At 42.9% G+C, this 12,802-nt stretch overlaps 1 protein-coding gene across 1 annotated transcript; it reads right to left on the minus strand.

Moving 5' to 3' along the window:
- Window positions 1-634: 634 nt before the first annotated feature.
- On the minus strand, window positions 635-12,572 carry cfap52 (cilia and flagella associated protein 52). The gene is made up of 14 exons (XM_064950959.1): window positions 12,422-12,572; window positions 11,768-11,967; window positions 11,424-11,560; window positions 11,063-11,191; window positions 10,801-10,900; window positions 10,221-10,337; window positions 10,015-10,115; window positions 8,694-8,864; window positions 8,154-8,302; window positions 7,304-7,449; window positions 6,888-7,039; window positions 6,358-6,460; window positions 1,312-1,423; window positions 635-1,040 (listed from the first exon to the last, which is right to left on the minus strand). Exons 1-14 carry the CDS (start codon window positions 12,480-12,482, stop codon window positions 859-861), a joined length of 1,860 nt encoding a protein of 619 aa, XP_064807031.1. The 5' UTR covers window positions 12,483-12,572; the 3' UTR covers window positions 635-858.
- Window positions 12,573-12,802: the final 230 nt, after the last annotated feature.

A 12,802-nucleotide genomic window follows, 5' to 3' on the forward strand; every position in this document is an offset into this window, starting at 1 on the left:
GCGGACTAGTGGGGGAGTTATTCATTATTGCGTTTTGAGCTTCTGAGCAGTCGAGAGGGGAATGCGTTTGGGAAGATGGAGGCATTCCAAGAGGCTCGCTGGTTACACCCCCCCCCCCCCCACCCCCACACACACACACACCTACCGAAGTCTCTGGGGTATCTCCAGTGATAGATTAGCTGACAGCAGCGGTGTGCTAAAGTGCCTGTGAATCGGGGCTTCGTCTTCTCTCTTTCTCTTCTTTACCAAACGACACGCATATAAGACAGTCATGTCTGTATGAAATATGCATTTAATGTACTGTGTAGCCTGCCTTTTTACACTCACTGCCTATTAATGGGGAAAAGGAGGATGACACAAACACTTCTGTTCTTCCCATAGAAAATCAGAGAGAATGCTATTCAAGGTGATGATGAGCATCTTTGTGTGACTACAATATCCAGCTTTGCATTGATGATGTTGAGTCCCTAAGTCAAATGAGAAGGTTAATTCCATGCATATTAGAACATGTGTGTCTGCCAAGTTTGTTGATACAGTACATTATTAGTATGGCGAATACCACACAAAAACTATGTAATTACCTTCAACAAGCAAAATGTAGCTAGTAATGCATACTTCAGTCAATATCGCACAATCAAAATTATATCAATTTATTTTCATGAATGAATAAAACATTTGCTCTATAATGGCATTACTGGCAGTGTTCATGACTTCTTCGGAGTTGTTTGGTGTGAGGACAGGTGTGTATTGGGACTCAGGGTCAAGGTCAAAAGTTACAAGTTTGTAGGGTAGGTGGGTCAAAGGTCATAGGGTCATGGGTTTTTTGAACCTCTGTTCTCCTGGCATCCGAGAGGCACTCTAGGGAGAGGAGGGATGGGGGTACCTCCACCGGAGCACGGCCCCGTCGGAACTGGTGCTCACCATGCTCCCGTTGTCGGAGGAGATTGTGATGCTGGTGATGCTGCCGCTGTGGCCGACGCCCACGTGGGTCACCTCGCCCTCCGAGTAGTCCCACACCTTCACCAGCTTCTCGTCTCCACCTGAAGTGGGCCAGCAGAGACACATATACCATGTTTATTTCTACTGCAAAGCAAAAAATCATTGATCCAACTGAATGCTGGGTGAAGTCACGCTCAACCAAGTGCTCTTCACGATAGTCCCGAGCTATTGAGTCGATACAGGGATATTTAATGGACAGACAATGAGCTGTCGTTGATTGACGGTAGTCAACAGTAGCCTAGTCCTAGATCTGTTGGAGCTGTGCCAACTCCTATGTCAATGTCAACAAAACCAATGTAAAGGGTACTGTACCAGTGACAAAGTGCTGTCCGCTCTGTGAGATGTGCATGCCATTGATGGCTCCTGACAGGGAGCCCTCCAGTTCTCTGATGGCTGAGCCATCATACACCTCCCAATAACCAATCTGGGAAAGAAGAAGGCCATTCAGGTATTTGGAATATGAATGAGAGAGCTTGTACATATAAGACTTGTCAGATTAGTTTATTTGACATATTCTATGTAAAATTACAAGAAATTATGAAAATGACCATGTATCACAGTGATTATAGTAAGTATGAACGCCACTCCTTGTGTCTTGTCTTCTGTTTGTTCATAGTATAGTAATTCTGCCTCACTGAATTATCTATCTTCATTATTCCACCATATGTAAATGAGGCCGGAGAGAGTCTATCAAGTTTTCGTGCGCCCGCTACCGTTAAAACAACATGTTCGTGACTCTAAATGAGAGTTAATCGTCCCGAGGGTTTGCAGCTGTCAAAGACTTGCGCCTCTCAAAGGCTCAATTGTTATTTGAAGTTTATTTACAGCCGCACAGTAATGCCACAATCTCCACACACACACACACACACACACACACACACACACACACACACACGAGGTCCTTTCTTGTTATTTTTATGACAAAGCTAATTACAACTACAAACTAACTGACGCATATGAGAGGACATTAAAATGAAGCATGTGAGTGCTTCTTCAGGTGTCAAGGAAGAGGAGACTTGCAGCTTAACTGGCTGGCAGCACAGAACTTAACCATTTGTGATTTTAAGTATTGGAACTGGCCAAACTGATTGTACCTGGAAACAAATTATTTCTTTATATGCACAACTTGCTTTATTAACTGAAAATCGAATCATCAACAAGTCAATGTTCAGGCTATAGAGTGAATATTACAATACCCACAATCTCCTCTTACAGAAGTGAGAAAATGCCTAGTATATCTGAATGAACCAGTTCAGAGGATTCATCAGAAAGGCGTCGGCCAATCAGAAAAAAGCTCCAGTTGTATGCAATGAAACAAGTAATGTTACATGGGAGAGAGCTCAGAATAGCATTTACGAGAATAGCTTCTCGGACTGGATTTCATCTCTTAGTAAGACCACAAACATAATGCATTACGGGACTGAGGAAATGTAATCTCACAAAGACATATCAAATACAGTTTGTAATAATGGGATTGAAGAGAGACAAATGGCAAAAAAACAAACAAGCTATTTATAGTTTTAAGAATGAAAAACAGCGCTTAAAGCACAGAGGCAGCCTAAGAGACACATTTCTGTGGGATGGTAAAAAAACACTTTTGTACCTCAATATCATTCAAATTCAATGGAAAAGCTTACTGACTGAAAAACACATTTGTTAGACATTATTGAGAAATACACAACAGTCAGGGCCGTTCTTCAATGTAATTCAATTCAAAAGGAAAGGCTCAAGGTTCTTTGCATGCATCATTCATTGTGAAAACATTTGGTCAACATAATGACCAACAACCATTATTTATGCATACATTATCTTTTTTTCAATATGATTGAAATTAAATGGAAAAATCCAAAGTTCTTGGCGTGCATTCATTCACTTTATGAAATAACATTTTTGGTCAGAAAGAAAGAAAAACCCCTCAATACCAGCAGCAACTAGCTTATATTTTTTTGACATTTATTTAACTAGGCAAGTCAGTTACTTATTTTCAATGACAGCCTAGGAACAGTGGGTTAACTGCCTTGTTCAGCAACAGATTTGTACCTTGCCAACTGGTGGATTTGAACTTGCAACCTTTCAGTTACTAGTCCAATGCTCTAACCGCTAGGCTAACCTGCCACCCCACATGACTTGAATCTTAATCAAATCACTGGCTATCATATGAGGTGAGATATGACACAGCCAAAAAAGTGAGAAGGAGAAGAGTTAGCCCAGTAGCAGACACAACGCTCCCTCTCTCCAGTATAGTTTGTGTTGTGTCATATAGGGAATGGGTTCAAATCCAGTTTGATTCTCTAGTCACGACCTCTCTCCCCTCTCCTGGTGTCATGGGGGGCTTATTTGAGAGCAGCACCTGTGTGAGAGTGGCCGAGTCACCCTCACCCATCTGTGTTCCCTCCCTTCTCCTGTGGAACCTGGCTGCCATCCACGGCAACATCCACCAGAAATTAATTACAGCCAAGGCTAGCATGTGCCTACTGCTAGCATTGCTTTAGCCTTCAATGCAACCTAACTCTCCTATTCAAGGAGAGTTAGGTTGAAGCATTAGGTTGCTGAGAGAAGGACACACTGAATTGACTGGCTTGAATTGTAAGAATGACCACACAATTTCTTTTCATAATGAGCCAAATCTATTGGTTTTCTACCCAAAGTTGCAAAGGAAATCTATTTAATAAGCACAAGAGACCAGCAAAATAGACGAAAGAGTGTGGGGGTATAGCAGGAACTATAGCAGCATCTAGTGGTCAAAATATGGTACTTTCACACTTCTTTATGGTAAATAATGCAAGTGACCAATGATTAATTTCTCTGAACAGGGGGAAAAACATCACCAGATTCACAGGGAATACATTACAGTATGTAGAAGCAGTACCCAAAGCCACAGCTTCATACTACTTGTCAAACAGAGAACTGATACTGTATAATGGTTGTTGGGGTGGGATTGACATGAGGTGTGTGGGGCCCGTGGGTGTCTTTTTAATATTGTTTGGGATACCTAATTTTTCTCATTAGTAAGAAGAGGTTTGGTCCTAATTGAATGTTGGGTACTATATGTATTGAATATTATCTGAATCTTATCAATTAAAATGGCCAAATTAGCTTAATTTCTCAGATATAACATTTCATTTCAGCAAAATAATGTTTCAGGAATGCTAATCTTACCTGTTTCTAACGACAGAAACAATTTCAGAACAATCTGAGATGGTGGGTGTCATGGCTTGCTGAAATGACATGGAATTACTCTTGTTTTAAAGGCACAGTGCAGTCAAAAACATGCTTTTTCTGTGTTTTATATATATTTACACACCATGAGGTTGGAATAATACTGTAAAATTGTGAAAATTATAATAATGCCCTTTTAGTGAAAGAGCTCTTTGAAAAGATTGCTTGACATTTCTGCCTGTTTTGATGGGATGGAGTTTTGGCCAGGCAGTTTAAGTTAATAGACCAATAACAAAGATAATTTCAAACCTCTCTGCCAATAACAGCTAGTTCTCAGGTTACATATCCCTCCAATTAGGCTTTTCCAATTATGCCACTGACTCAGACCACTCCCAAACAGTCCTAGCAAAATTCTTGCTGGAGAGCTCTTTGCTAAGAAGCAATTATTTATTATTTTTGACCATTTAAATTTAAAACATTCACAGTAGTGAAGTGCTTGTTGTTACCCAGAAATGATTGATATTTAGATAAAAAACATCTGCATTGGAACTTTAAATTCTAATTGCCTAGCAAGGATAACTTAAGCTATAGTTCCCACAATCATTACAATGCATTGAAAGCTACACCACTGTGCCGAATCGAGATTTCATGTCTAGTCTTTTGTGAAATCTTATGGTACAGTATGTGTTGTGTAATTTCAATACCAGTATGTTGAAAACATGAATGCATGCTGTGCCAAGATTAGTCTACATTTTCACTCTGTTGTGTGTAGAGTGTTGTGTAATTCCACCTACATGTTGAGGCAATACATCACTGAGGACAGTAACCCACTTACGAAGGGCTGTGCACCGATAAAGCCTTCTTAGCTACTGTGTGGGCTTCCATTTATCCCGACGCTACGCTCAGCCATGTATTTGACCATGCTAATCCATTTACACATACAGTACCTCTCGCCAACAAAGTATAAACCCCCTCTTTTAATTGAACATCTCAAGGACATTCGTCAAACAAAGAACTTATAGGACGATCAAGAGCTCGCCCTCTTTTACACGGAATACTTCAGAAGGTCTTTATTGTCCTATTAGTGCTGGACAATGGGAAGGCCACAGAAGCCAATATACCATGTGTCTGATAACTGACATGCCACAATAGAACACAGGATCAATCACAAGACCCTGATGGCCCTACATCACAATCAGCCCAAACTGGAACCAACACCCAGGAGTGTTGGGTCATCATCACAAGAGGCTTCTGGCTGACCCCACCACAGAACCACCAGCAGCAGTAGTCCGTTCTGTTGTCTCCGTCCATCCGACAGACTGGAGAGTGTGAAGCTGTCCCCAAAGACCCTCTACCACTGACTGAACTCTGAGCCAAGGAGCTGCTGCATCCAATCCCTCTCTCTCTGTCCCTCTCTCTCTCTCTCCACCCCCCCCCCCCATCTCACTCAAAGTGTGTGTGTGTGTGTATCTGTGTGTGTTACTGTTTCCTCACCCCAGACAGAGCGCCTGTGTCCTGGAGCGAGCAGATGGCATATCTGGCACACGGGCACTTGGATGGCATAGGCAGGCATCGCATCCGCAGGAAGGCACCGAGAGCCAGAGCACTCTCTTTCTAGTCTCTCTCTTCTTTTCCCTTCTCCTCATTTTCTCAGTCTCAGCGCATTCACAGTGCTCGCTAATCAGTACAGCTTGTCCTCACCTCACAGCGTGGTGTTGAGCCAACAATACGGGCCTTATTAGTCTGTAGAGCTTGCGATGAGTGGATATTAAGGTGCATATTGAAGAGGGGCTATTGTGAACCTCCGTTTGCACCTAATGCAACTCGGTTTTTATTCTAGCTAATCAAGGCGTAAAGAGGTGTTACATACACCTGGCCGCGTGACTGCTATGTCGTGGCTTATGACTGGTATAAAAAAAAAAGTTTTCGAAACATTTCGAAACACGACACAGCTGACGTGGGCTTGTGAACAAGCTCGGCATGGCCTTTCTACAGCACACCAATACTCGTCTCTCTAACAGAGCTCATCTCGAACACCTAACATCTGGAGATGAGATGAGGGCTAACAAGGATGCCTCAATACGGAGAACAGCCTTACTCTGACTTTCCCGCGACTGGCGACTGGGGACCACACACTGCACAGAGAAGTCATCAGCTAGCTACAGTGTGCTGTGCTGTGATTCTTTTCTAATTCCAAACCTTTCTGTCGGTGCCACTGGTGATGATCTGGTACTCCTCAGGGTGGTAACACACACTTCTGAACAGAGTGTTGGCCAGGACCATCTGATTCCTCACAAATCGCCTGCAGTCGGGAGGAGGGAGGGAGAGGGGAAGACCGAGAGGAGAAGCAGGTAGGGTACCAGGGAGGGGGGGGGGGGGGGATGAGACTTGAAATTAATGTTGAATACAGGAAACACATGAATGGAGGAGTGGTGTTAATGGTAGTGGTAGTAATTATGTGTGTTGAAAGCCTCTCACAGTGGGAAGCCAATTGTTTGTGTGTGTGTGTGTGAGTGTGTGCTTGCACATCTACATGTGTTTATGGATTCGAGCATGCATACATCCATGCGTGTGTGTGTGTATATAGCATGTGTGTGTACAGTGTGTACAGTGTGTGTATGTCTACACAGCTACATGCGTTTATGGATTTGAGCATTCATACATCCATGCGCGTGTGTGTGTGTGTGTACTGTGTGTGTGTATACATGAGAATGTGCATTTGAACTCACACCAAGTCCCAGATGATGCAGGCCCCGTCCGAGCTGGCGGTGACACACTCCTTGTCGTTGCTCTTGATCTTGATGCTGGTGACGGTGGCTTTGTGCTCCTTCATGGTCTCAATGAGCCGGTGACAGCCCTGCAGGATCTCCCACACACGTACCTGTAACAGGCCAGAGACTGGCACTAGGACTCAATACAATGATGCTGTGGAGGAACACCACTAAAACATTGTTTTAAATATGTATGTAATAATACAAGTTTTTTTTGTGGGAAGGATGGGGGAAAAGGAAGAGCTTAAAATATTTGTACAAATGTCACATTCAAGGGGTGGCTCATTAATACAGGTGGTTCTTAATCTATGCTCTCTATTTAAATATAGACTAAAAGGTGTCCTGTGACATGCCAGGGTGACTTTCCATCTGACCTGTCCCTCTCCTCCTCCACTAACGATCCTCTTGCAGTCCCTGGTGCCAGCGATGGCAGTCACGCCCATGCTGTGGGCATTGTGGATGACAAGCATGGCTCTGCCAGTCTCTGGGGCAAACACACGGATCTTCCCATCGTTCCAGGCTATAAAACAATTGGAACAAGACAAATACGTTAGATGGGAATAGTCGATACATGACATTCCTAAGTATTTCTTCACTGAGATTGTGCCATAATGTGTTGTGATGATAGCCTGGTAGCAGATCTATTTGTGCTATCATGCCAAACACTGTGGCCATTCGGCAGTCTTTGGCATGACAAGGAGTGGCATGATGGCCCAAACAGACTGGTATCCAGGCTACTGTGAAGATTGTGTGCCCAGTCCCTCCCTAGTGTAGTACATTGGACGTGTGTCTTAACTGTAAACGGCTGGAATGGAAATGTACAGTCGAGGATCAAACCATTTATTATTATCACGACTCAACATTCAAGGTTCCAACAATGAGTAGGAATTTCAGGCACATTCAAACCCTCGCATTAAAATACTGGCATTATCATACAGGCTAGTGTGCTCCATAATATTTGACGCGAGTCCATCATCGTTATAACTTAAGACAATGCCATACGCTGCAATGATGACGTACCATCCCTCCCTAGTGTAGTGCTAGCCACATCAGGGTTGTGGTTTTGATTCCCGCATGGACCACATATACTGTGTGTGTGTGTGTGTGTGTGTGTGTGTGTGTGTGTGTGTGTGTGTGTGTGTGTGTGTGTGCACTTAGTTGTGTGTGTGTTCATTTTTTGAATGACCCCATTGCCAAACAGAACTCCTAATGGTTCCTGCCTACCGCTGATGATGCTGTGTCCGTCGATCATGAAGTCCAGGGCGTTGCAGGTCATGTTGGGGACGGAGATCCGCAGCAGCTCCTTGGAGGTCTCGGCGTGCCACACTCTGATGTCATCCTGGGAACACGTGGCAAACAGCTCCGACGAGCCACTGGGAGAGAATCAGAAACGTCGCTGGAATAAGTTTGCGACCAGTCATTCTGCATTTTAGTCCACGGAACAAGAGTTACTTTGTACTGGAGCCACAGGCTATAATACATGTTTATGCTTTAAACATGCTCATATCGCCCTCTAGTGGGAGTAAATGGGCAATGACGGCAAAGCAATGTTGTTTGAGGCAGTCTCTCTTGACAGCATAGACTATGGTTGTGGTGCAGATAGGTAAAGACAGCTATATATTTGAGGTGACATATGGCAGTCAGGTAGTAGTGATAATAGAATGTGCGCTGTAAAACAATATTATGGGGGAAAAAGAGTAAATCACGTACAGTATGTAATCGTGTCTCTAAATGGGTGCCTGTATTTTGAAGGGTGTCACTCACAAAGGGAAGGCCACGTCGTTGACTGCACTGTTGTGACTGGTGGCGATCAGCTCCTCTTTGAAGTCTGTGTAGCCAAAACGGTAGATCTGAGCCGCCTCCGTTCCTGCAAAGAACTGGTGGCCCTCGCCTCTCACAGCGATGGACGTCACTCCCCCCTCCAACTCAACCTTCCTATGGGGGTTAGATGATGAATGGCAGAATGGCACATTGAGGACATTATGTATTTCTACACATAGCGTTAACAGAAATCTCAGCCCCACCTCTTGGTTTGCCATCAAATCAAATGTATTTATAAAGCCCTTCTTACATCAGCTGATATCTCAAAGTGCTGTACAGATGCCCAGCTTAAAAACCCCAAACAGCAAGCAATGCAGGTGTACAAGCACGGTGGCTAGGAAAAACTCCCTAGAAGCCATGACGCTGACGGGCTGAAGAAATGTAACCACTAATGTATAGGCTAAGCTACAGTATGGATGCAATATGACAGTTTTAGATAGATGATATAAACTAGTGGTTCTCAACTGGTGGGTCGCGGCCCGAATTTGGGTCGTGGGAGGTTTTGAATGGGACGCAAAAAAATACTTGGCTCTGAATTGAAACTACTAATACCAGGTAGAAAGTGTGTATAAATTATAATCAACATACATTTTTTTTTTAAATCATTTATTCTCCTAATTGTTTTATTGTATTGTTTTTATTCGATCACAGTATTTATATATAGAGTTATTAGCTGCGCTATTCAGCAGATTTGGTTCATTTTGTGGTCTCAAACAAGTGAGCTTGCCAACATTTTTCATCAAGAATAGGAGCAATATGGATTAAATTGAAAATGAAAAAGTTGTGAATGTTGTTCGCTTGTCTAATATACACTGAACTGGAAGAAAGGGTCATCCCGTCGGACCTCAGGAATATGACATGACCGATACAATCTGTCAGTGCCCACCAGTCATGAGAAATCCATAGATAGGGCCTAATGAATTCATTTCAATTGATTCATTTCCTTATATGAACTGTGACTCAGTAAAATTGTTGAAATTGTAGCATGTTGCGTTTATATATTTGTTCAAGTATATATTTTGAATTCTCACGCATGCCCACTCTAATATATTTACCCCTGGATTGTTATTTCTTGACTTCTTGTTTTGATTATTTGTGTATTAGTATTGTATTTCAGAGGCATTCTACTGCACTGCTGGAGCTAGAAACATAAGCATTTCACTGCACCAGCAAATCTGTGTACGCAACCAATAAACTTTGATTTGATTTTGATTTGATATAGACAACTCGATATCTTGTCTGTCAACTTGCAGCACTTACTTACTTGATGGTTTTGAAGTTAGGTCCCGAGCACAAAGTGAACATGCCATCCCCAGAGCCCACCAGGATGTCCCCAGACTTCAGCACCTTCAGTGTGTTGACACCCTGCACCAAAAAGACAAAGAAGGACAGCTGTACCAAATCTCAACTGCAGTAGGATCTCAGAGATATGAACATATGGAGGTCACTCAGGACACTGAATAAACCCACCTTGCTGAATTTCTGTTTTCGTGGCCCACAGCTGTTGAGGAGGCGGGTCTTCAGGTTGACCTTCAGGATGTCACCGCTGGTGGTTCCGCAGTAAAAGAAAAGGTCGCCGTCTGGGATCTGTGATGCAACGGGGTCACCTTAAGAAATAAGCTTTCCGTCTCCACCTGTACTACTTTGAGTGGCTGCTTGACATGCAGGGAAATTCTTTATCTTAATTCAGAGATCAATCGACCTCAGACAACAATTGCCATGTGAATAAAATAACAGGAACACCTGAACTTGTGTGTGCACAGATTTCCTCATTAATAAACCATAACAAGAATTGATGAATAGTTTATCTTTGCTTGGTCTCAAAACGTACTTCGAGTGGTTAAGAATGGGTCATACAAAATCATTTTGGGGGGCATTTGGCACCATTGTGCAATTTACTCACTGGTTGAATTAATGTTGTTTACACATCATTTCAACTAAATTACGTTGAACCAATGTGGAATAGACTAATTGACATCTGTGCCCAGTGGGTACTCAGTCAGTACCACTATTACTTTGAGCTGTGTCTGCTTTCTATGGTTTAGCTCACCTCAATGCATTTGACAATCCTCTTCAGCTGTCCTGTCTGGCATTCCGTAGGCCGGATCTTCCTATTTGGAAGGTCTAGCTCCCAAACACGCATCGTACCACTACAGGGAAACAACATATTACAAGTGTGTTAATTCGAAAGTATTAATAATAAACTGTATTTATTTAATAATTCTCCGTCGTGTTCAAGTCCAATAAAGATCTGCTCTGATTGACAAAGTAATGCTCTAATCTAACAGCAAGAGTCTCTGTAAGTCACTCACTTGCCAGCGGAGATGAAGATGTTGTCACTGTGGTTGGTGTACTCGATGGTGAGGCAGTGGCCTGCACTGTGGGCAGAGGCCGGGCTCCCACAGATCGCTTCTTTGCTCTCAAGGTTCCACACCACAATGCTGAAAACACAAACCATTCACATTTACAGCCAGACTGTAGTATAACCTACAAATTACTGTTGAAATTCTTCCAATGTGAAAGTAGTTTTTAAAGTGACACATTAATCCAAAGCCTGTTGTATCTAACCAATCTAATAATCTAATCAAAGGTCTGAGGACCAGCTGATTAGTAGGATATGGTGTGTTATAGCAGGACTGGAACAAAATGCTGCTAAATTAAGCTACCACTTACCTTCCATCATCCTGTCCACCCAGGGACACAAGGTACTTGTCATTGGGAGAGAAGGCAAGTCCCTCCACCTTCGCTTTGTGGAGCTGGAGTCTGGCGTGGATCGCTCTCTTCTCATAATCCCAGATGATCAGATCAGCCTGGAACAACGTAGATTAACTCTGTAATCTACTGCCATTCATGTGTTTCCCACGTTCAACATTCATCTATAGCCTCTCCCTCCATCCAACTGTGTCTGTCTGTCTGTCTGCCGTTCGGTCTGTCTGTCTGTCTGCCTCTCTCTGATATCAAGAGGCAAAACATGACTGCTCTCTTAATACTAGAACGTTTCACTGTCTTTAGTTTACCTTGAAGCCCATGAAGGTGACCTGTCCAGAAGCGATGTAGCGTCCGCTTTTGGACACAGTGACACAGGAGACGTTGTTGGTGTGTCCATGGAGGAACTCCTGTTTGCCATCTTTCAGGCTCTTCAAAATAACAGTGCAACCAAGAGGATAGATGAAGTGTTCTCTGTCTGGGTGCACTCTGAGGCCAGAAAATACGTGTCCTGTCCAAAAAAATAATTGTAAAAGCAAGTAAAGACATGCTTTAGACCAGAACTAAAGATGAGGATATGATTATGATTGAACCTAAACTCGTCTGATGGATTCAGGAGAAAGTCATCAAGGTAAACAAACATGATGGATAGATTAGAGTTTTGAAGGAAACTTCTAAATACTCTCCACAAACTGAACAGCACATGACAAATTATTTAGTTATCTTCAGACACATTGAAAAGATGTGACAAACCAGCTGAAAGCCCCACTAGCGACAAGCAACAGTAGTAGCTGGTACAGGTAGCTACCATAGCATGCCCTGATCCTAGTGACAACAACCATATCACCCAGGGCAACCAATAACGTTAGCTAACGTTAGTATTACTTGTTACCAGATAACTTCGTTAGCTCAGCTGAATATGTTAGCTAGCTAGCTAAATAGGCTGGCAGGATATTTTACATTACCATTGAACCCAATTACAGCCTCCAGCTCAAGCCGTGGAATATCTTGCGCATCTCCAGCCATGATTCAACACAATTGCACCTCTTTTTACTTTGAAGGTGTTTACTGCAAGTCTTCAAGCTTGTAAAATCCTATCGAGCTTCAGCTACCTTTCGCTCATTTGCCATCCCGACAAAACAAACGTTGCCTAGCAACTTAACCATTTGTTTGGAATCAGTTTCTATGGTGATGTAGTAGTTTTGTAATGCATTTGGGTGCGTCTTTGGAGTGTGATTGGTCCATAGAGATCGGTTTCGTCTAGAAGGGTTACAGCTTTTGTCAAAATTTACTTTTCGTAGCAGGTTTAAGAAAACGTGCATAGCAGGTTAGGTGAATTAACGTAG

The sequence above is a fragment of the Oncorhynchus masou genome, chromosome 4 (assembly GCF_036934945.1).
Source record: "Oncorhynchus masou masou isolate Uvic2021 chromosome 4, UVic_Omas_1.1, whole genome shotgun sequence".
Lineage (NCBI taxonomy): Eukaryota > Metazoa > Chordata > Actinopteri > Salmoniformes > Salmonidae > Oncorhynchus > Oncorhynchus masou.

Bases quoted from the DNA above. Each gene is read 5' to 3' on its own strand.
- cfap52 (XM_064950959.1), bottom strand. From the start codon at position 12,482: ATGGCTGGAGATGCGCAAGATATTCCACGGCTTGAGCTGGAGGCTGTA. The intron at 7,040-7,303 runs GTCAGATGGAAA...GGCCTGTTACAG, and splicing joins GTGGAGGAGGAGAGGGACAG to GTACGTGTGTGGGAGATCCT. The intron at 1,041-1,311 runs GTACAGTACCCT...GGCCCACTTCAG, and splicing joins CGGACAGCACTTTGTCACTG to GTGGAGACGAGAAGCTGGTG.